The sequence below is a fragment of the Artemia franciscana genome, chromosome 7 (genome assembly GCF_032884065.1).
Source record: "Artemia franciscana chromosome 7, ASM3288406v1, whole genome shotgun sequence".
Lineage (NCBI taxonomy): Eukaryota > Metazoa > Arthropoda > Branchiopoda > Anostraca > Artemiidae > Artemia > Artemia franciscana.
The window spans coordinates 21,823,003-21,847,198 of record NC_088869.1 but is presented as its reverse complement, the minus strand read 5'-3'; the positions used below and the strand labels follow the sequence as shown (position 1 = coordinate 21,847,198).

At 35.3% G+C, this 24,196-nt stretch overlaps 1 protein-coding gene across 2 annotated transcripts in view; it reads left to right on the top strand.

Annotated features, from left to right (window-relative positions):
* Window positions 1-1,191: 1,191 nt before the first annotated feature.
* LOC136028986 (AT-rich interactive domain-containing protein 4B-like) overlaps window positions 1,192-24,196 on the top strand; it is a 65,018-nt gene continuing 42,013 nt past the window's right edge. The window contains exons 1-4 of one of the 2 annotated variants that reach the window (XM_065706984.1): window positions 1,192-1,293; window positions 15,872-16,057; window positions 18,790-19,037; window positions 23,835-24,062. In XM_065706984.1, coding sequence (XP_065563056.1) covers window positions 1,291-1,293; window positions 15,872-16,057; window positions 18,790-19,037; window positions 23,835-24,062 — 665 coding nt within the window. In that variant the 5' untranslated portion in view covers window positions 1,192-1,290. Of the gene's footprint in view, window positions 1,294-15,871; window positions 16,058-18,774; window positions 19,038-23,834; window positions 24,063-24,196 lie in introns of both variants that reach the window. The other variant, XM_065706983.1, reaches the window with a different exon arrangement.

The window sequence follows — 24,196 nt, the reverse complement described above, 5'->3', positions numbered from 1 at the left end:
GGACTGAAACCAAGCCCATTGTTTTCAAGGTTTGAATAGGTTTTAGTCCAGACACCTGTATTTTTTTTTACATGAACAGCGATTAATCGGTTATAAAAAAAATATTACAATAGTGTGGTAATTGTCTCAATTACATTTACCTTAATTTGCCCTTCGGAGCATCTAATTTTCACCTTCCCAATTATCATCAAAATTCAGCAATCCCAAAATCTCCAATAAATTAAATATTTATGTTGCATCTGTTTCTTTTTTATCTATAGACTCACAAAAACTGGGTCGAGACTCACGACACAAAAGCCCGTTACCACCAAAATTGTATCTGGATAAGCTAGCGTTGACACGGATTTCCGTGGTTAACTCAAGTTGTATGAATTTCTACTTTTTATTAATATTTTATTTGTAAATGTTCGAAAAAAAATCGATGCTATTCTTTTGATTTAAAATGAGAATTCAAAAACCCATTTATACCAGCTAGATAAAAAAAATTAACACAGAGTTATTTACTTTCTTTTATAAACAATTTTTCGAAAATTCATTTTTCTTAAATGATTACTTCGACCTTGGAAGGAAAATTTCAACTCGCATACTTAGTTTTAAGTCTGTAATTATACGAAATCTTATTAAATTTCTAAAGAGTTTAGTTATTATTTTAGTGTTTTAGGAACACCACCGTACCAATTGTTTTCACAGTTATTGATCTTTTGTTGCCCAGAAGAATCGTGAATACGTCATACGAAAGAAGAAGAAACAAAAACGACCCCATACAGTTCCGCCATGACAAGGTTAAAGCTGACAGGGAAAGCAGAAAACTACTACTGGCAGAACTACGTGATCGTGAATCTGATGGGAACTAGATCTGGTCATTCGAGGTAACAAAATCGTCCAAAAAAAAACGGAAGCAATGGTGGTGTGATTTCAATCGTCATCCCACCATCAGTATATAGTGTAAATAGTTATACCATTCTTTGTAAAAATAAAAATGATGAAGCAAACCTTAGTGATATTATTAGTTATAAATCGTCAGACTCGTTTGCAACTACTAGAATCAAAAGACCTAATGATAGAAATATGAGCTGATTCTAGGTAAATGAGAAGCAACCAAATGAATAACCCTGTCTATCACAGAATCGAAACAGTGAATCGAAACGAAAAGGACTAAATAGTCTCGATTGAAAAGCCCGTGTCTGTTAAGAAGAAGAAGAAGTTGACTGTGCATCACCCTCATCACTTTTAGAATTTTGCTTCAATTCAATTTATGAAAAGTTTTTCTTTTCATTGTAGCTAATAAACATGGTACGTCACAAGTCGTCTGTTTTTCCTAGGCCCGATTTCATCTAACGTAAGATAAGATTGGCTGGCAATTTTGTACCCTTTCTTGTTTATTTAAGGCCACATACAGGTAGCCTAATAGGCTAGGTAGGCTAAGCCTTTTTCTGTATCAAAACTGCGGATATTTCTCCGTTGAAGTTAACAGATTTAGTAGAGTTAAAGGATGAAACAGACATAAAAATGAAGAGGCCTAATTTATTTTCAGGGTGTGCTCCACCTCAGTTTATGGTTTATCCACTGCATTTTCAGACTATAGCCTACCTGGCCTCTCTAATATAATTGTATTTACGTAGAGTTCATTTTCTGTATTTTTTTGGTATATGAAATGCTTCTATCTCTCAGTTTGGTAAAATTCTAGTTGATTGACTTCCTGCTATCTCAGAAAGGGGTTAGTTTAGGAAAATGAAACTTTCAGGGATGGGTCTAATGGCTAAAGTATGTCCTGGGAAGGTATTTTAAAGTATGCACCTCTACTTCTCTCTCTAGAGGGCCCTGACCTTTGATGACCTTCAAAATATGTGTGTTATAAAGTGAAATCTTGTAAAATAGATCTTCTGCTTAAATGAAGTACACAAAATTGTTTTCAGCTTCACAACTTTGCTCAATCCCAATTTATAAGGTTTTAAAGATATGCAAATACATTTCCTAAAGTTTGAAAAATAATTGATATAGCTCAGAATTCTACTCAAATAACAGGAGTTGCATTTTCAGAACTAAAGGCAGAGAAAAAGCAATTGGTAACTAAAAATCAAGGTAAGATGTTGTTTTTTCAAAATTTCAATAGGTATAGACCTGTCATGTTGGCAAAATTTCAGGGCTCTAGAGGGAAAAGGAGTGAGAGTGGGTACTCTAAAATACCTCTCTGGGATATCCTTTAGCCTGTAGACCCATCCCTGAAAGTTTCATTTTCCTTGTCTAACCCTTTTCTGAGATAGCAAGAAGTCACTCAACTAGAATTTTACCCTCAGTTTTACTAATATATTGATTACAGTTTAAAGATTCAAGAATTCTTTCATGTTTTCCAAAAATTCCCTTATCTTTGAACTCTATAGTCAGGCCTATTAGGAAACTGAGATAGATTAAACACTGAGATGCACCATAATTCATAGTTGGAAAATTTTATTATTAGCCTAGGCCATAGATAGTCCAAGGATCATAGATAGCTGCAATTTTTAAGTAATTTTTTTTAAGGTAATGATTAATATAAGATTTGATATAGATTAAGGGCTATATTGAAGGAAATATATTTGGAAAACTATCCTTACTTCATAAATATACAGAAAAATTGTCATCTAATTAGCACATTTTGAAGGTGCTGTCACTTTACTTAACCCCCTCTCCCTAATGTGCAAGTAGCCTATTTTTCCCAAACATCACTCTTGATTCAACCTATGAATCTGTAAACTCTACCAGGCTACTACTATTGCTACTAACAATCCACTGTAGCACCAAGCTGCCTGAGGCCAACATAGCTACATCTTCCATCCCAGTCTATTTAAAGTATGTCTCTTTCCACCCTCCCAAGCAGTTCTATTTCTCATAAAATTTTCTTTACAACATCCTCCCACCTGATTCAAGGACAGTCTGCTTATTGTTTTGTTCTAGATGGCTGGCTGACAAGGACAATCTTATAAAATCTATCATTTTTCATCTGAAATTATGTCCTAGCCATCTTGTCCTTTCTCTTATTATAGAGAAAGGATATCTGATCACAGAGTGTCAGAGTTTTTGATTCACAAGGAACTCCTCATTTCTCTTCTCCTACAACTGTATTAAAGTGGCATGCCCCAGGGCACTATTCTTGGACTAACACTTTTCAATCTCTATGTTAACAATCTACCCAGCCTTCTTTCAAATCTTATTACCCTTTACATGATGACTCAAAACTAGTTGGAAAAGCAGCTAATCCCTCTGACCAGCAATCAATTCAAACAGATCTTGACAGTATAGGAAGATGGGCTAACATGTGGCTTCTGACTTTCAATGTTGACAAATATCATGTAATCCATTTTGGCAAACACAACAAGCATCATAAGTATTTCCTTCAAGACAACTTCCTTTCTGCTGTTTCTGATGAAAGAGATCTTGGGGTTCTTGTAGATCACCAGCAGCCATGCTAAGTCTGTTTCATCTTCTGCAAATAAAACCCTTGGTATCATAAAAAGAACCATCTCCAGCCAACACCCTAGAGTTCTTATGAAGTTATATAAGGCACTTGTCATGCCTGGAGGTTGGAATGTCATTGGCAGCCCCTTTCTTCAAAAAAGATAAGAAATTGCTTGAGGATGTCCAGCATTGTGCCACTGAGATGGTTAGCAGCATGAATAAATTTCCATACAAAGAAAGACTACATCATTTGAAGCTGCCAATGCTGACATACCAAAGGAAAAGGGGTGACATTATTTTAACCAAAAAATCCTTGCTAAGAACACCCTTCCCAGTCTCTTTGCACAGCTCTGCATTCTGGTACTAGAGGACATTCATTGAAGCTCTCCATGCAGTGTTCCAAGTAGACATAGAAGCCACTTCTTCAGCCAAAGAATCATCAATATGTGGAACCAGCTCTTTGAAGAAACAGTTTCTGCTACTTCAACTGACATGTTCAAGTCCCACCTTGATGGGAATGGCTCTACCAGGAGTTCCTTTACAATTGGGAAGCTGCAGAGTCCTCTACAAGAGTCTAGTCCAACAGCCACACTCTACATCAAACGAATTCTTTTTTTCATGGAGCATCACAAGGATGGATAATCCTTATATTGCTTCAAGCTGTGATTTAAGGTAATGACCCTAGAAAGTAGGATTAAACTACACTTTTTCAATACAGGTTACTGTTTGATATACTGTCAGTCAGTTACTACTACAAATAACTCACTGCAGCACCAAGTCACCTGAGACCAATGTAGCTATGCATGCTCCTCCTCCAACCTAATCTATTCAAGGTCTCCCTCTTTATATCTTCACATGAAGTTCCAATTTCCTTCAAATCTTTATTTATGACATCCTCCCAGCCCAGATAAGGATGACCTGCTTTCTGTTTAGCCCCAGTTGGTTGGCCAAAAAGGACAATCTTTGGCAATCTGTCATCCTTCATCTGCAGAATGTGGCCCAGCCATTTCAACCTTTCTTTTAGTATGGCCCTAGAAAGCAGAATTGAGCCACATTTTTCATACAACCTACTGTTTGAAATACAGTCAGTCAGCCAGGTATCCAGAACAATCTTTAGGCAAGTTCTCTGGAAAACATCTATTTTTGGTCTGCTTTTTGGAGTTGACCACTGTCATTACTGTGGCTACTAATCTTGGTTTGCAGACTTTGTGTTCCTATTCTTTCAAACTTTTTTTTTAACTATGAAAAAACGCCCTGAATCTTAGTTTTTCTACTTTTAACATCTTTACTGCTCATCATCTTTGCTAATAATACTAACAAGGTAAGTGAGGCTGCCCACCTGATCAATCTCTTATTACCCAATGTCACCATTTCATCTAGACTTACTCCTAGCCTTAGTGACTTAGTCTTCTTAACATTAATTTTCAAACCTATCCTAGCACCCTGACACACAAAACCTCTAAAAATTCATTCATGTTGCTCTCACTTTCATCTAATATGCTTAAATCATCAATATAATCTTAGTCCAGGAAAGTTTTCCACCCCATTTGATTCTGTGGTCTCCAATGGGCTTTCCTGTGCTTCTTAAGACAAAGTCCATCAAAATGATCCATATAAAGAGGGATAGAACACAGCCCTACTTAACTCCTGATTTAATACAAACCCAGTTGCTAACCTCATTTCCTACCTTAACCACAGCAGTATTATTCTTGTACATAGCACAAATCACTTTAATGTGTGCATCTGGTATACCATATTAGGATAAGACCTTTGGTAAAGGTCTTCTATCAACAGAATTGAACACTTGCTCATAATTGATAAAACTGAGGACCAAAGGTATTTGAAAACAAAGAGACTTCTCAATTATTAACCTAAGAGTGAAAATTTGATTGACACATCCTCTACCTTTTCTAAAACTGCACTGTTTTTCTCTTAAAACCTTGTCTACAGTGTCTCTCAATCTAAAAAGTATCATATTACTAAGTAATTTGTTCCTAAAGACACCAGACTAATGCCTCAATAATTACAACACTCACTCTTGTCAGGTTTCTTATACTGTGGTTTATTTAAGGTCTTCCTAAAATCATTAGGTACTTCCCTTTTTTCAAAAATCATATTCATGATCTTCAGTAGCTTATTTCTAACCTCATAGCCGCCATATTTAAGACACTCATTTATCACACCTGGAGCCTTATTATTGTTTAATCATTTTAGTACTGTTGCTAATTCTTCCTCAAAAAACAAATCTTCCTTCACATCCAAGGTATCAAAAACTTTATCCAAGCTATCTTTATCTGGGACTAGTCTGGATTGACTACTCCCTCTCAATTTATTAACATGCTGGTATAATATTTTACTATAATGCTGTCTAGCTGAATCTTCCAGGTTTTCAGCAGTTTCATCCATGGCCTCCACTTCACATCTCCTTAGTTCATATTTTAATGCTTTCTCCACATTCTTTACATTCCTTTTGCTTTCGTATGATCTATCACTCAGATAATTCTTATACAAGGCCCTTCTCTCTATTAAACATAAAGCGTTTTCACTAATACTCCTAGCTGGTAATTAATGTTCCATCAACAGAAAGCTCAGTTACTGAGTGTCTTCTGGGTTTTTGCAGGGAAGCACACCTCTGAAATTTCTTGGGATTTAATTTGGAGACATCTGCAATTGCTTCTTTGTACTCTCTTGTAACTTTTTTTTGAAACTTACAAATAATAATTGAAAAGTTAAAATAAGATTTAATATTACACTCATAATTAATAAAATATGCAATGAATACACAATGGTAACTCCCCAATGACTCCTAGGCTCATAATGGAGGGGAAGACGTATGATTTTTTGAAGCAAAAAAAAAAATTATAACATCTTTGTTGAAAAAATGAATAGAAGAAACAAGCTAAATAAACTAAATTAGGCAAATTTACACCAATCAATCCTATTCACGTGTGCACACAAATGAAAAAGAAATCTAAGGAGCCAGTAATTTTTAACAATTTTTTAAACAAGTTGCACCTTCAAGCCAATTTAGGCAATATGACTTTCTATTATAGTTTTATTATAGAGTTACAGAGGGACTTACAGAGCAAGTAAAGTAATTTGAATGTGATTTATATTACAAAGATGGTAATTTTTTGATGAAAGGCATAAGACATTAGGGCACAAAGGGGTTAATGGAGGTCTCCACAGAGCTGAGAAGAAGTAAAATGTGAACTCAGAAGATATAATTTTATTCAAGTAAAGTAGTAACTTCTCACTGAAGTTTCTAGCTATAAAGTAGTTTCAAAAGAGAAGGAAACGTTGACATCCAGAACCATGACTGGAAACAGGGCTGCAGGGTAAATGCTTTGGCAAAATTCTAGGAGAATAAGATCTGATGGATCTTATTCTATGGGGTGACTTTGGGGAGTAATGCCCCCCAAGGAAGTTATAGCCTAGTAAACAACACAGCATTGCACCAAATTCAACTTAATTGAAATTTCTTCTGTTTTTGTTTTGTTTTGGCGTTTTTCGTCCTCTTTTTTTTTTGGTGGGGGGAGGGGGCTGAAAATCCCATTTCTAGCGAGTTATCTACTATGGACTCTACCCATTGTAGTATTGTGTTTGTAGGCAAATATACAATGAGCTGGAAGTAGTAGGCTTGAGACTGCTTTTGTAGGATTTCAACTTGTATTAGTAAAAGAGCATCATCAAATGTAGAAAATCATGTTGGAGCCGAGAAGGGTCCAGGGTTGCACAAAGCCTGGAGATCCCAGGTACTTCTTGCTGTCTGGTTCTAAACTGGTTTAATCACATTGTGTAGACTTGGGAGATGTATCAGCCCCTGTCCTGCACTGGTTGGCACCAGGTTTGCAAAGAGTTCCAAAGCTGAGAGTAGCAGAATTCCAAAAGCTGTCAACACTTTTGCAGTACAACTTGTGTTTTTACAGCTTTCTTTGAATAAAAAGAATTTTTATATGAAAAATTTGCACAAAACTAACAAATATAACTTAGTCTAGCTTGCAGTTAGAAATATCAGTTGTTTTCTGAATGACAATTAATAATGTAATTAAATTCAGTGGCAAGCCATATACTACTACTACTACTACTACTAATAACTCACTGCAGCACCAAGCCGCCTGAGGCCAACACAGCTACGCACGCTCCTCCTCCAACCTAATCTATTTAAAGCCTCCCTCTTGACACCCTCCCAGGAAGTTCCCATTTCCTTTAAATCTTTGTTTATGACATCCTCCCAACCCAGACAAGGCCGACCTGCTTTCTGTGTAGCCCCAGACGGTTGGCCAAAAAGGACACTCTTCCGTAATCTGTCATCCTTCATCCATAGAACGTGGCCTAGCCATCTCAACCTTTCTTTCATTATAGCCACAGAAAGCGGGATTGAACCACACTTTTCGTACAACCTACTGTTTGAAATACAGTCAGTCAGCTGGGTACCCAGAACAATCCTTAGGCAATTTCTCTGGAAAAGATCTAGTAAATTTTCATCTGCTTTTTGGAGTGCCCATGCTTCAGAGCCATATTTGACCACTGTCATCACTGTAGCTTCCAATATTCTAATCTTGGTTTGTAGACTTATCTTTCTATTCTTCCAAACTTTTTTTTAACTGTGAAAAAACACCCTGGGCCTTAGCTATTCTACTTTTAACATCTTCACTGCTCCCACCATCTTTACTAATAATACTACCAAGGTAACTGAAGCTCCCAACCTGATCAATCTTTTCGTTACCTAATGTCACCTGTTCATCTTCACTTATTCCTAGCCTTAGTGGCTTAGTCTTCTTAACATTAATTTTCAACCCTATTTTAGCACCCTGAACTCGTAAAACCTCTAAAAATTCATTCATTTTGCTCACACTTTGATCTAATATGCTTAAATCATCAGCATAATCTAAGTCCAGGAGCGTTCTTCCTCCCCATTTGATTCCATGGTCTCCAATTGCCTTTCCTGTGCTCCTTAAGACAAAGTCCATCAAAATGATCCATATAAAGGGGGATAGAACACAACCCTGCTTAACTCCTGATTTAATACAAAACCAGTTGCTAACCTCATTTGCTACCTTAACAGCAGCAGTATTATTCTCGTACATAGCACAGATGACTTTAATGAATTTTTCAGGTATACCATATAATGACAAGACCTTTGTTAACGCTGTTCTATCAACAGAATCGAAAGCTTGCTCATAATCGATAAAACTGAGGACCAAAGGTGTTTGACAACAAAGGGACTTCTCAATTGTTAACCTAAGAGTGAAAACATGGTCGACACATCCTCTACCTTTTCTAAAACTGCATTGTTCTTCCCTTAAAACTTTGTCTACAGCATGTCTCAGTCTAAAAAGTATCATATTACTCAGTAATTTGCTACCTACAGAGACCTGACTAATGCCTCGATAATTACGACACTCACTCTTGTCACCTTTCTTATACAGTGGTTTAATTAAGGTTTTCCTAAAATCATTGGGTACTTCCCCTTTTTCAAAAATCATGTTCATAATCTTCAGTAGCTTATTCCTAACCTCAGAGCCACCATATTTAAGAAACTCATTTATCATACTATCAGCACCTGGGGCCTTATTATTTTTTAATCCTTTTAGTACTGTTGCTAATTCTTCCTCACTAAACAAATCTTCCTTCACATCCAAGGTATCACAAACTTTTTCATTTTCATCTATATCTTTTCCTGCAACTGTATCTTGGTTTAGCACATTCTCAAAATGTTCCATCCATCTTTCTTTAACTTTTTCCTTATCACTAATTGTGGCCCCATTTCTATCTTTAACTGGGACTAGTCCAGATTGGCTACTCCCTTTCAATTTATTAACATGCCAGTATAATATTTTACTATTATGCCGTCTAGCCGCCTCTTCCAGATCCATAGCAATTGTATCCATCGCCTCCACTTCACATCTCCTTAGTTCATATTTTAATGCTTTCTCCACTTTCTTTACATTCCTTTTGTTTTCATACGACCTATCACTCAGATAATTCTTATCCATAAATATGCTCCATAATTTTATGTACCATTTTATCAAAAGTACTGTCTCACATTTACTCAAATACTGCCAGTAGAGTATAATATTCAAAGTCTGCAGTTTACTGTATATAGCTTACTGCTGTTACTTTATGGATTTAGTTGTATACTCCAATGCTTTTGGTATTATAAAAATAACATATACCGAACTGCATGCTTGGTACTCATTGAACACTATACTATAGCTATAAAAAGCACCATTTGATTTTCTGGCAGAACAATATTGATTGTTAGCCTGGCAGTCACATTACCTTAAATTGCAGCTTGGAGCAATCTAAGAATTTTTCCTTGTAAATCTCCAGAGTTGATAATACATGACACATAGTTGAATATGTACGTGTGACTAGTGGTTCTATGTTACTTATTCGAGTGCTTTCCAGTTATGCTTCTAATCTTTTGTTACCATTCGTTGTCAAAATGGTTTTGCATGAGTGCTAAATTTAAGATGATCATAATAATTACTCCTAGGTCAAGTTCTTCCAACACTGGAGAAAGAGACTGACTGTAAAGAGAGTAAGTTGTATTGATATTCTTCTGTCCAAAGTGTAAAACATGGTATTTTGGCACATTGAATGTGAGAAGCCAAGATTTCGCCCACATGCTAAGGAGATCAAGGTCTTTCTGATTATGAAGCCGTGATATTAGTTTTCGTCCTAATCTAATCCCCAAAATAAACAGAAAAGTGCTTCTACATTGTAGTGTGGCTGTTTTAAGCTACTAATCTTCCACATTCCAGCTTTCCCATTACCTGCTTTAGCTGTATTTACGCCTTGATAGCTACCAGTCCTTTAAAGATTCTTTCAACTGATGAATAAACAGGTTTGAGAGAAATTGGCTATTTGTGCAAGATTCAAACAAATATTCACCTTCAGTTGTAGAGAAGTTGAGTAAGTAAAAACTACTCCAGAGGGACAAAGGAGAACAATAACTTAAAAGTAAATTTTCACATAGTAACATTAAAACTCAATGAGCTTTTAGTTTGAATAAGTTTTAAAAGTAGCAGTACAAGAAGGGATACATCTCTTCTTGTAGAAGAGAAGATACACATACATATCATGAGAAGACACATTTTAGAAGAGATACATCACCTGGTAAAAGAAAGAATATAAAAACAAAAACAGCTTCTATTTGTTTTGTAGTTGCTCTTTTGAGTTTTGGTTCCTGTTGGATCAAGTTACTTACAGTTCATTACCACCAACTTTTTGATCGACCTTCAAACACAGATATCAGGTAACTCAGTAAGAAATAAAGACGAACCATTTGTATAAAAATAAGTGTGAAAATAATATAAAACTTCAAAAGAAATCAATCTGGAAAATAATAACCAAATTTTTACTTTTGGCTACAATATACAATTGTTTATGAATAATGTTTGGGGTAGGTTCCGTTTTTATCTACTATTCCCCAAATTTGAGTAAAATGTATAGTTTCATTTTGTCTCATTAATAGGGCCAGAGGGGAGGGGCTGCAATTTTTTGGCAATAAGATTATATGTAGGAAAGGTTTGAATGGCATATCCAATTCTACCACATTTTTTTCTTTTTAATTATGTTATTTTTATCTCAAGATTAGCCTTCATAAAGAGTTAATAATAGCTCAAGCATTAGAAGTTGTGGAGGTAGACCTAGGTATTTCAAGAATTTCCAATGTCCCAATTTGAGTGGAGTATCTGTTTTTTAAAATTTCATTCACTTACTTAACAACTTTCCTAGACCCTAAAAAGATCCTAGACTTCAGTTGAACCACTCAATCAATCAGGGACACCCACCAAAAATATTTCAGAGGGGAGGGCACCAGACTAGCAATGGTGAGGGGAGGAGGAGGGGAATACATTTGAAGATAAAAGGTTATATGCAAAATAAATTCTCAAGAAAAAAAGTACTTGATTCTTACATACCAAATTAAGCAAAATTCAACAAATATTTAAATGGTTAAGATTCCTGGAAAAAAGATCAATTTCTTTAATCAGTACTTATGCATTATACCACCAGCACTCAAGAAGTGAAGTTAGGTTAATCCTAATGAAAAACACCAAAACATGATGAGAATATAATACTTAGAAAAAATTTGGGCTATATATTTGCACATTAGAGGGTGGGGTGACCTGAACTAACCTAACCTAACCCCCAGCTTCCCCTAATTAATATGCAAATATATAGCCCAACTTATATAATTCTGTGTATTCTCTCAGCTGCCACTGGTTCTTCACTGAACATAAGATAACTGTTTCTTAATACCAACAGATAAAACTGGTTCATTCTTGAGTTTTACACAGCATAAACTTAGTGTTAGCCATATAATGCAATAGTACAACTTAATCTATCACACATTCAATTATTATGTAGTAAGGATTAATATATTGTGCCCAAAACCTAGAGCTAAAGAAAATAAGACTAAAATTAAATCGCAGAAAATATGAGAAAAAGGCATCATCTTAAAGGGTTCATTTAATTTCTCAGTAAAACGTAAATTTTGAGAGAGCATATAAAAGTCTCGAGTGGTATGTTCACCTAATTTATAGCTTGATAATGAAAATATCTCTAAATTTATCACGGAATCCCCTCCCTCTCTGCATATGTACCATGCTTTCCCTTTTTCATTTTAGAATAATTTTTCAGTCTAACTCTCTTATTTTTCAGACTGTTGAAAATTAAACAGAATAGCAAAAGAAACAAAATTTAAACTCACAGTCCAGCTGTCTAAAATAACCCTCTTTGCATTGATGCTCCGAATTACACTGAACATAAACGTGTTCAAATGAAGCTCTTTACCGTAAGTCACAAGAGAATCTTTGTTGAAATGGTATACTCTTATAAACATTATACTTTTTAAGAGCATAGGAAGAAAGGTCAGTAATTCAGTGATCTATGTCTGGTTTTTGATGTGTAGTAAATAATTGAGACAAAACTTTGGAAAGTAGTGAAAAGATTATATCAAGTTAAGTGAAAGTGATAGTATCTAGGGAGTGACAACCCTGAACAAAAGGGGGAAACCAATTTATTTTTGAGCAGAAAGATTTTTGGGAAATCCCCCCAAAAATGTGGATAGTGGAAGCATTGGTATTTTCGGACAAAATCTGCCAACAAATTTTACTAGGCCATGAAAACTGATATATTTTCAGACATAATCTACCAACAAATCTGAAAACTGCCTATTAGAATTACTACTTTGCTACCCCACTTTTTTTTGGTGGGTTGGTACCCATTTTTTCTTAATGCCATAATAATTTAAATACTATGAAAATTGCAACTTGGCCTCTTAAAATGTTAAAAAAAAAAAAAAAAAAAACAACTATTGTATTGACATTTTGACTGACAAATTCAGACTTTTTGAACTGGACTTGTTAGGAGTTTTAGAAACTCATATTCCAGTGATAGGATTCATTAGTTTAGATGAAATCGAATTTATTTACTCAGACAGGAAGGATAGGGTGCATAGGCATGGAATAGGGCTCGTGAGGATAAAGAAGCTGCTAAGTCTTGCTTAGGCTGAGAATGTGTTAGTAAATTGAATGTTAGTTGCTTATTTTACAATAAAAATGTAAAGTATCAGCCATAGTAGAATATGCCCCTGTGGAACTGACTGATGCAGATAGTAGTGACTCAGATGAATTTTACTCTCAGCTACAGAAACAAATAGACACTATTCCAGGCAGAAATAACGTATATATTATTTGTGGATTTAAATGCACAGGCTGGTAGAAATAGGGAAAGATAGTATCCCAGCCTAGGTAAATTTGATCTAGGAAAGGAAAATAGCAATGGTTATAGACTGCTGAAATTTTTTTCCTACAACAATCTAGTTATAACCAATAGAGTATTTGGTAATAGAATGGCCAATAAATTAACGCTGTGCTTACATGATGGAGAGATAGCCAATCTTATGAATTACTTTATTGTAAGTCAGAGACTGACTGGATCAATGCAAGATACTAGGGTATATGTTAGTGCTGTGATTGATTATGATCACTATCTAGTAGGCTCTAGGATTAATCTAAAGCTGATGCTTAGGAAGGGTAACTACGTCTCTGGAAGTTATAATAGACTCTAGGATGAAAATTTGAGAGAAACTGTTCAGGAACAGTTGAATATTAAGCTAGCCGAGTCTGAAATTTGCCAGTGTAGAAGATAGATGGAATAATTTTAGGAAAATAGTTTATGAAGCTGCAGATGTAAAGTAGACAATGGGAGAGTAATGAATGAAATGGAAAGGTAAAGTCTCCAAGGATTTGAGTGTTGTAGGTGAAAATGTTAGGAAAATGAGTAATTTTTGAAGTGTTTGAGAGTTCACAGCACAAGAAAAGGCATGACAATTTATGAAGAAGTCTAAGTCACTTAGACTGGGAATTGAGACACTTAGGCTGTAAATTAGTCACTTAGAATGTGAAGTAGGCTATGGGAGAGCATGGAATGAAGTGGGAAAGTAAACTCTTCTAGACTTAGATTATGCTAAGAATTTCAGTATCCTCAATGAAAATTTTAGCAAAATGAGTGATTTTTTTTAAGTTATTGAGAGTTCACAGTGCAAGAATAGACATGAAAATTTTTATTAAGAAGACTAAGTCACTTAGACTAGGAATAGATGAAGGTGAAGAAGTGATTTTGTGTTAATAGAAGATCAATCAAACGGATTGGTTCACTTACCTGGGTAGTATGATTAGTAAAGTGTGGTGGGAACAGGTGGTGGATGTAGTGAAGATATTAAAAGTAGAATAACCAAGACTCAGGGTGTTTTTTCACAATTCAAAAAAGTTTGGAAGAATAGGAAGATAAGTTAGCAAACCAAAACAGTGATAACAGTGGTCAAGTGTTGATATGAAACGTGGGTGCTTCAAAAGACAGACGACGATATGTTACATGTTTTTCAGAGGATTTGTCCATGGATTCTTTTGAGTATTTGTCTGACTGACCATATTTCAAGCAGTTACCTTAAAAAAAAAAAAATGCCCTTTTATCCGGCTTTCTAGAACTATTATGAGAGAAAGTTTAAAGTTGTTAGAACACAATCTGGAGGTGAGGGATGACAGGTTGTCAAATATCATCTCTTTTAGCCAACCATCTATGGCCAAACGAAAAGCAGGTTGTCCCTGAATAGAGTGGGAAGAGGTTGTAAGAAAGGATTAAAAGGAGCTGGGAGATCTTGGAAGGGTATGAAGAGGGAAGCTTTGAATAGACTGGGGTAAAGGAAAAGCATACACCAGCAGTGGTGGACTGAAGTGGCTTGGTGCTGCAGTTAAACTTTGAGCTGTGCAAGATCCACGAAAAAAGAAAAAAAAAAGGTATATTATTTGAAAACTGTAATAAAAATTGCAATATCTTGAGAACATTCTTTGAGGGTGGATAGTGAGAGCCCAATGCTCCGCTCCTTTGTATAAATATTTACACAAAGGGCAAGATTCCAATATGGGGAATCCCCTCTAACAAACAATGGTTTACAGACCCTCCTTTGAGAACTAATGCATATAACTGCTTTTTTCACAATTCTGTTGGGTGTTTTGTTTTTGACACCATGTGAAGAGTTGAAGGACCGTATTTTACTCTGGTTTTTCGAGAATTTGACACACAAGTTCACCTCACTGTGGGTCCTTATTTACATAGTAGGGTGAATTTTATTTTTAGTTGATGTTAAAGAACTTGGAACTTCTGATGAAATTGGATAAGGCAAACAAAATTGAGACGAAGTAAACGTTCTAAATATAAGAATACTAAAGATAAGTTTTCATTCAAAGAGTTTGAAATGCAATCATTTATTGCTGTTTTTTTTTTCAGACTGAAGACCCACCATTTTTAAATGTTGGAACAGAATTCAGTGCAAAGTACAAAGGGGCCTTTGCGAAGCTAAAGTACACACAGTTGTCAATTCAATAAAATGTCGGGTTCAGTTTGTCTTAGCAAATAGGGGTAATATTGAAATCAGCCTCTAATTAGACAGATCTGTGTTTGAAGCCCCTTTGTGAAGCAGCACAACTTTAGCCTCCTTCAGGCATGCAAGAAATTCACCTTTTATCAAAGAAAGGTGAATCAAATATACTATACCAGGCAACAAATATACCATAACATGCTTGAGCGTTTTCAGATTAATTCCATCATTCCCTGAAGAATTTGATTTCACAGATCCTGTTATCTGTTTTAATTATTCAACGTTAGTTTCATATGCATACATTTCCAATCCAACTCCCTTTCATCACTAAACGCCTCGTTATTTTCATCGTATGGATTCTCATGTATTAATTCACCAATCTCAAAAAATTATTCACCAAACAGATTAGCCATCTCATCATTTTCATCAACAACTTTACCATCAATGATTAGACTCGCGGGCATCTTGGTTTCTTTCTTCTTATTTATGAATAATTTTTCTTTCAAAGAGTTTGAAATGTAATCATTTTTTTTTTTTTTTCAGAATGAAGACCCACCATTTTTAAATGTTGGAACAGAAGTGAGTGCCAAGTACAAAGGAGCCTTTTGTGAAGCTAAAGTACACAAAGTTGTCAAGTCAATCAAATGCCGGGTTCAGTTTAAGTTTGGTCTAGGAAGTGCTGTTGTTTCTGATGAATGCATTAAAGGATCTTTAAGGACTGGTGCTCAGGTAAGAAGTTTACTTCAGTTTCGGGTGGTTCAGTCCAAGCAAACTGCAAAGAATTGGATAATAGAACCAGACCTCTTCCTAGGGTTGGTGGTGCCCAGGAAAAATTAATTACTGTGCCCTTCTCCCGACTCAAATACAGGCAAAAAACTCCGGATTAAGACTGGAAACTTTTGTGCTTTTATATAGGCTTAATAGAGTTTAAAAACAACTAGCACCCCTGATATTGCAGTATTATCGAGCATAACTGGATAATACTGAAAATAGTTTAATGCTAAACTAGCGAAATTCGGATCTTAGTCAAAATTTTAAGCTTATTTTGATCAAACCTTAAATTTTTAAAGCTTAACATTTTTTTCTTTTACACTGAAATTTGTTGATTGTGAAAAAGTTAGGACTAGGTAAGTATGCAAAACGTTGGCTTGCAAGAAAAATGAGTGCAAATATACAGCATACCTTTGCGCTCTTTTGGCAAGAGTTTTTTTTGCCTTCAGCCCAATGTAAAACAAAAACAAAGAAGAAAAACCTTGCATTTTTATTTATTTTTTTTTGTGAATCTTTAGGATTTGGTGGATTATGTTAAATGAAGATGTTTTTTTTTCTGTGATACTATCTTTAGTTTCCTCTCTAATCAATTTCTCTCATTCATTGAATTGAATATATATGTCCTTCCAATATGGAAAAATTGATATTTTTGTTGGGGATAGGGTTTTGGGGGAAGGTTATAAAGAAACTTTAAAAACTGATTTTTCGCGGGGGGGGGGGGGTACTTTTTGCATAGGGTTTTTTTCCGGGGGTTGGGGATAAACGCCAGCCACCATAGGATCATTGGCAGTAGCTAAGCTTTAACTTTGAATGGTGTAATGATAATCTAATAAATTGTAATATACATGGACAAAAGTATTCTCTGAATTGATTGCTAGAATTGTACAGAAAAATATTTTTTACCTAATATTGACGAATGTAAGAGTGCAATGTAAATTGATATTAGCAAATATGAGAAGTGATGAACAGATCGAAAGAATGGGGAACGGTAAAAAATACATGCGGATGGCGGAATTTAATGCTCTTTTACATGCAAATTAACTCCAAGGATTCGAGATGCTGCCCTTCCGCCCCACGTCCGGAAATGACAGGCTTGTTTAACCCCTTTAAAGACATCCAGAACAAAATTCTGGTCAATATATATTGCGATAAAAAGAGATTTCATGCCTGAGAACATTGATTATAAGTTGGCATCTCCGCTCACTATGGCGTCTTCAGGTAGTGGCAGGGCCTTAGGAATTGGTGAGGGCAGTTATTGTCATAGAAATACTTTCACTGACAAAAGCTGTAGTGACCGTAATATCGTCATTGAATTGCTTCTTTGACGCCGCAAACGGATCTTTAACCAACAGCACAGTCACATATTTCGGTGCTTCTTCAATATCGTTCTGAGCTCGACGAACATGCTCTTTGAAATCGTCTTTATTTTAGCGCCACATTCACAGCATTGGAGTTTATACGGTTGTACGTGGTTACGGAAACGTTGCGCTTTTTATCGGCACTTGGGATTTCAAAACAAATGTCAGAAAATGTGCCACTCAAGCTAATTTCACAAAACTGCGAGTACCTTACTCAGAAGAAATTTAGCTATGCACTAAATTCTACTTCGCCTTTCTTTTAAAACCTGTTTCAAACTGACTGATTGACTGACAAAAATACAGTCTAATAAAATGAATTTTTTTCTTGTTTCCAAAGGCACTGAACACCTAACTTGGGTAAGATAAAGGCATGGTAACTCCGACTCGTAAGAAGCTTCAAAAGGGGAGTTAAAAAGTTTACAGAACAGATTAAATGGAAGATGAAATAATATTTATATAGAATTGTAAAAATTCCCATCAAGTCGGTTTAAAGTCGCTTTCTAACTGTTGTAAACTAAATCCAAAAGTGCTCAACTGGACAAGTTGTTTTTCAGCCGAGTGGAAAATCATCGGTACTTGTCTGTTAAACAGAACATGCCCAGTTGGTGAAGTTGGTTAATCCTAATGAAACATATCAATATATGATAATAATATAATACTTTAGAAACAAAATTATGGAAACTATAACAAAGAGCTATGAAAAGCAGGCCGCGCAGAACGCATTCTATTTAATGCCTAACCTAGCCCCTAACCACCACTATATATGAAATATTTCATAAAAATATACATACAGACTAGGTTTTCTCACTAAAAATAAGCCAATCATAACCAATCCCATGATGGCAAACCGGTTTTTGTCAGATTTTACGCAGTGTCATTTTTGAGTTTGTTCCATTTAACAGACAAGTACCAAATCATCTTTTGAATTTCTGGAAAAACTCATACTTCCCTCCTAAGTTAACAGAGAATTTCCAGCAGAAAGCTCAAAATATCTGGTTATGCATGTTTACAAAAATAAAATGATTCTAAGAAATGAAGACTTCTGGTTGGTTGAAAATGCAAAATACAATGTCCGGAACAGTTTTGCGCCTACTCTTTTTCTACTCTGTCCTTTTTTAGGTGATTGCGCATGGACCTCTTCTGATCAGTCTTTTTTTTTCTGTTTTTTATTGTTCTTGATAAATTGCACCTTTGCCACATTTTCCACTCGAAAAATTCTCGCCTTTGGCTCTTTTAATTTTATGACTGCGCTTTCTTATACCAGACGTCTGGCAACGCTGCCAGGAACAAGTTTTTTTTTATCTTTTTCTTCTCTAGCTAACTATTTTCAAGGTTGAAGCGAAGCATCCTGAGAAAAACCAGTTCCTCGAAGCTGTTATAAGTAAAATTCAAGATTGTTCTCAGTATACAGTTGTTTTTGATGATGGAGATATCACTACTTTACGTAGAACTGCTTTGTGCTTAAAATCTGGGCGACATTTTGCTGAGAGTGAAACTTTGGATCAACTGCCCCTAACCCATCCAGAACATTTTGGTACGCCGGTGGGTAGTAATAGACGAGGAAGGAGAAGCCAGCTTTTGTAAGTGCCCTTTTTTTCTTTTTTTGAATCGCAGGTGCTTATTGTCAAACATACAACATATCTTAAGATTCGGTTAGGAGTGTATAAATGTGACAGGCATCATATTGGGTTTATAATTATTAGAAAAGCTCGTATTTTTGTATAGACTCATAAATAGTTCATGATTCAGAAAAAAAAGCTTTTGAAATTCATATGTTGCTTGCCAGGAACTAAAAAGTATATTCGACTGCTGTCTTTTCTCATATATATTAAGTATAATATATAAAAACTGAGCAATAGCGACCCAGCTCAATATTAACCGAAACTCTGAAAAACGGCTTTGTCTCTTAATCATTATTGTATTAATTTACTGTTATCTTTTTTCCATACTATATTTTGTGACACAGTTTTCTCGCTTAAATTATTGTTTCTTTTATAATAATCTAGTAATCATTCTTAATATAGCTTACGCGAAGTATCTGGAAATGAGTAATATATCCTATTCATTACTGAACTTCTGAGTAGAACCTTAAGAGTTGGCTATTTTCAAAATTTCTTGAAAATGCACTTAGGCTACCAACAAGATGTGGTGTTGACAGAAGTGGTTTTAGGTAGGGTGCATTTGCCCCGGGCGTAGAAATGCTATGGGCTCAAATTTTCAAATAAATAATCTAACGGCTATTCTAATTTTGTAACTTCTGAAACTTAAAAAAAAATTAAATAAAGCAGAAGGCGCAGTGTAGAGTAAGTATATGCAAATTGAATGCGAAATTTTCATTTTTCCCAGATAATTGATTCCAAATTCATTTTTCAAGAGATCATTAATAATTGTGCAGAGGCTTAAGTATGAAAAGTCACATTGAAATAAATGAAAATTTTGTTAATAAGTGAAAACTTTGTTAATAAGCGAAAATTTTGTTACAGTTTGGCCTAAAAATTTTAGGAGATAGGGGGAGGGGAGGTAATAAAGACTTTGTCCCAGGTGCCAGACGGGCCAGAGCCGCCACTGGGTATTTAAGACCCGGCATAGTCATGTTTCTGAGGATGTGGCTTGTTGAGATTGAATGATAACTTAGACTCAGCCTCCATTCAACTTTCTCCCAGTACTTGTCAACATTACTTATAATGAGTGATAGTCCTTACTCATTAAAATATGTTTACTATATTCTTGGCTATTTTGGATGCCCCCTACCTCATCTGTGGCAGCATGTTCTCTTTTGTAGGAATTAATGGTAAATCGGTAAAGCTTCGAGCAAAAAAAAAAAAAAAAAAAAGAGAGAGAGAGAAAAAAACATAGTTATATATGATTATTCACAGCTATACTTTAAAATTTAAGGACCCTTAGTCAGGGGAAATGTCCACTTGTGGAAATTATTCATAGCAAAAAGCGTTGGTCAATATTTATAGGGCCGTTTTTTGGTCCTATGAGGTGACTTCACTGATGTGACTAGACAGTCAGCTCAGTGAGGCTTAGACAGGGACAGCAGAGAATAATCATTGCTCTGTCTATAATACCAGAGAAGATTAAGCTTTCGTCTGTGGCTGCACAAAGAAGGTCTAAAGACAAGATTCGCGGGATCAAGATTCATTGGGGTATTGCAACATGATCAAAGCATTAGTCTCTTTGTTATGTTTTGTAGGAATGTATTTGCTCATTTTTCTGAATGACTTCCGCATAGGATTCCACTTGTGCACATCATTCATGACAAAATGTGTTGGCCAATGATGCCTTTAGTAGGTTTATCTTGCTAAGTGCCTTGGGTGATTTTTAAAAGGGAAAGTAGACTTTCTGAAATCGCCCATTGAAGGAAAAGAACTCTACAATTTCAAAAAATTAGTATGTAATGACTCTGTGAAGATTGTTTTTCTTGAAAAGTATCAAATACATGAAGTAAATTGCGAATACACGAACCAATGAAAAAAAAACCTTCCACAATGTTTCTATTATTGACAGTTTCTGTGTGCGCACCAGTCATGATTTAGGTACGTAATTGATTCATAAAAAGGGTGATATTTTTGCACCTAAAAGTTCAAAAACTTTTTTTTTTACCGAAAATCTAGCAGATAGCCCTAAATGAGAAGTTTGGTTAATAGACATCTTTACACTATGATTTGTATGTATAAAATTATAGAAAAGTCATGACAGAAGAGATTTTAAATTCAGAATACGAAGTAAGAATGCGAAGAATGCGAAGCTAATATGAAGTAAAAGTTAGCAAAAGTGGCAGCTGGAGAAAATATTAAGAAAATTTAATATTTACATCGTGTACTTGCCACAATTCAAAATATAGTATGGCATAAAATTACTGTTATGCCTTTATTCAAAACATATAGATATTTTTAACACGTATTTATAATATAGAGTCTCTAACTAGCAAGAATTGAAATAATATTCATGTTTTTCTATGCCAGTTATGGGATAATATAAACGAAAAGGCTTGGCGTCAATCCACGGGGACGTAGGGAGGGTGCAAGGATTTTTTTTTAACTGTATAAACAAAACAGGATATTCTTTGAAATCTAAGGGAGGAGTGATGTTGTTTGATTTTTCAAATGAAAATAGATGGGCTGGGGGTATTTATTTTTCAAAATCTATGAGGAGGGATGGTATTGGTCTGAAGTACAATTAGAAAAATTTCAGCATAATGGTGCAATTTTCATTTTCAGCCTCCCTTGGGATAACTCTAATCCTCTCCCATCTCAGTGATTATATTTCGACTCTTAACCATCCCCCCTTCCCTCTGGCAGGAAAAAAAAGTAATAGTAACCCTCAAACTATTGTACAAGTAAGTGAATCAATTGCTAACAGTAAATATTCCGCCCGTCCTTTGAATATTTTAAAGGAATGGGAAGATCCAATATGTCAATCTATTCCAAATTGTAAAGGCTCATTTAATAAAGTATTTATCCCCTATATTTGTTAGTTTTTGCATGTTTTACTCTCTGTTTCAAAGGTTTTTTAACATTCGTCTGTAAAGTAAGATCTTTCCTAATTGAATTTAATCGGATTGTATTGTGTAACTGGACTATACTATATAAATTTATCTAAATCAGTTACAGTATAATTAGTATAGCTATGTACTGATTACAACTAATCTGATTAAATATAAATTTAAATAATTTTACTAAAAATAACTATATAACAATTATAATAGCTATATACATATACTTATTAGAATAAAATGGAATCGGTTTTATTTGCACAATCTCTCGTAGTCATAAAACTAAATGGCGCTTGTGCTTACAAAAAAAAAGAAAAAAACAAACAAAAAAAAAAAAAAAAATTAAATCAAACAACGAAAAAAATCAGAAGACGAATAGGATTAAATCAACAATTGTTATACTTTGATACAAAGAAAGGGATGAATGAGCTGGAAAAACGATTTGTGCGTGAAGAAGGTGCTGCTAATCTGTCAATGTTCTTCGACCTAGTACTTCGATGTTTCACTGAAATTGGTGGTAGTATCGATCTGTGTTTATCACTTCTGATAAGATATTGGCCAAATTCAAGGATCAAACTGAGACGACGCTCTTGAAGAGAGGGAATTTGTAAAGTGGATAATGCTAATTTATATTCAGCAAAAGCATAGCACAATATTACTTTGACTGCTCTTTTTTGTATTGACTCAAGCTGGTCACTTAGGTAAATAGTGTTATTGACTTGTGGGCCCCATACGGGACAAGCATACTCTAAAATTGGTCGGATGTAAGTGAGATAGGCTATCCTTATTTGTGCCACTGAGAAACCAAATCGACGCATTAGTAGAAGTGTCCGCATCGCACTATCTGGCTTTTTAATAATTGTATCGACATGAAGGCTGAAAGAGCAGTCGATTCTAAACTTAACACCAAGCACTACTGCCGAAGATTCACTAGGATAAGGAGGAGGAGGGCACATTTGCCTTTTTAATAATTGTATCGACATGAAGGCTGAAAGAGCAGTCGATGCTAAACTTAACACCAAGCACTACTGCCGAAGATTCACTAGGATAAGGAGGAGAAGGGCACATTTGCCTTTTTAATAATTGTATCGACATGAAGGCTGAAAGAGCAGTCGATGCTAAACTTAACACCAAGCACTACTGCCGAAGATTCACTAGGATAAGGAGGAGGAGGGCACATTTGCCTTTTTAATAATTGTATCGACATGAAGGCTGAAAGAGCAGTCGATGCTAAACTTAGCACCAAGCACTACTGCCGAAGATTCACTAGGATAAGGAGGAGGAGGACACACAAAGTCTCTCTTCAGGGAATTAAAGCGAAGGATTTTATTCTTTCCTTTGTTGATTTGGAGGCTGTTCGCAGTACATTCATCTTTAAAGTTGTTAATTATTTCGTTACAGAATTGGGGAACAGCCTCAAACTTCTCAACAGTGTACTTCAGTAGGACTGACAAGCCGTCTACGTACTAAAATCTTTCTTCATAGCCAGAAAGGATGAAATTTATCACTGCCAAAAACAATAGACTAGCGAGCTTAGTACCTTGTGGGGCTCCGCATGTAAGCTCGACCCATTCAGAGTTGGTATCTCCTGGGAAAAGACTGTAAACGCACTGATAGCGGACTTGTAAAAAATTGATCACTAAAAGGAGAATCTGTTTGTGCGCACCCATGGTGCGTAGATTCGTGATAGCAACGGATTGGCGAATAAGATCAAAAGCCTTTCGGTAGTCTACGAGGAGAAGGTCGACTATCGCACTTCCTCGATCGAGCCATTCGACAATGAGATGACTATATAAACTAATTATAACTCGCTATGCTAAATTAACTAATTATAAATGTAACCGGACTGTACTTCTATGAATTCTTTTATTTTCAGTGATGGCGAAAGCGACGATGACGACGGAGATTTGTCCTCCAAAGACGGAAGCCAGACAGATGAACGTGAAGTTGATATCGGGAAAGTAATTTGCGTTGAAATTGGTGAACGAAAAAGGTCTAAAGAAAACTGGTTTCCTGGCCTCGTTGTCGCACCAACAGCGCAAGATCAGGTTTCAATTCGTATTAAGGAAGAATATTTAGTTCGATCATTTAAAGATGGACGATAGTAAGTTTTCCCTTCCTTGCTATTTTTTTTAGTTGTTTTTGTTGTTGTTCTTTTATTTGTCTTTTTTACTTGTTTTTTAGTCGTTTTTTTTTTTAGTTTTTTAAGTTGTTTTTTTAGTTCGTTTTTTTTGGTAG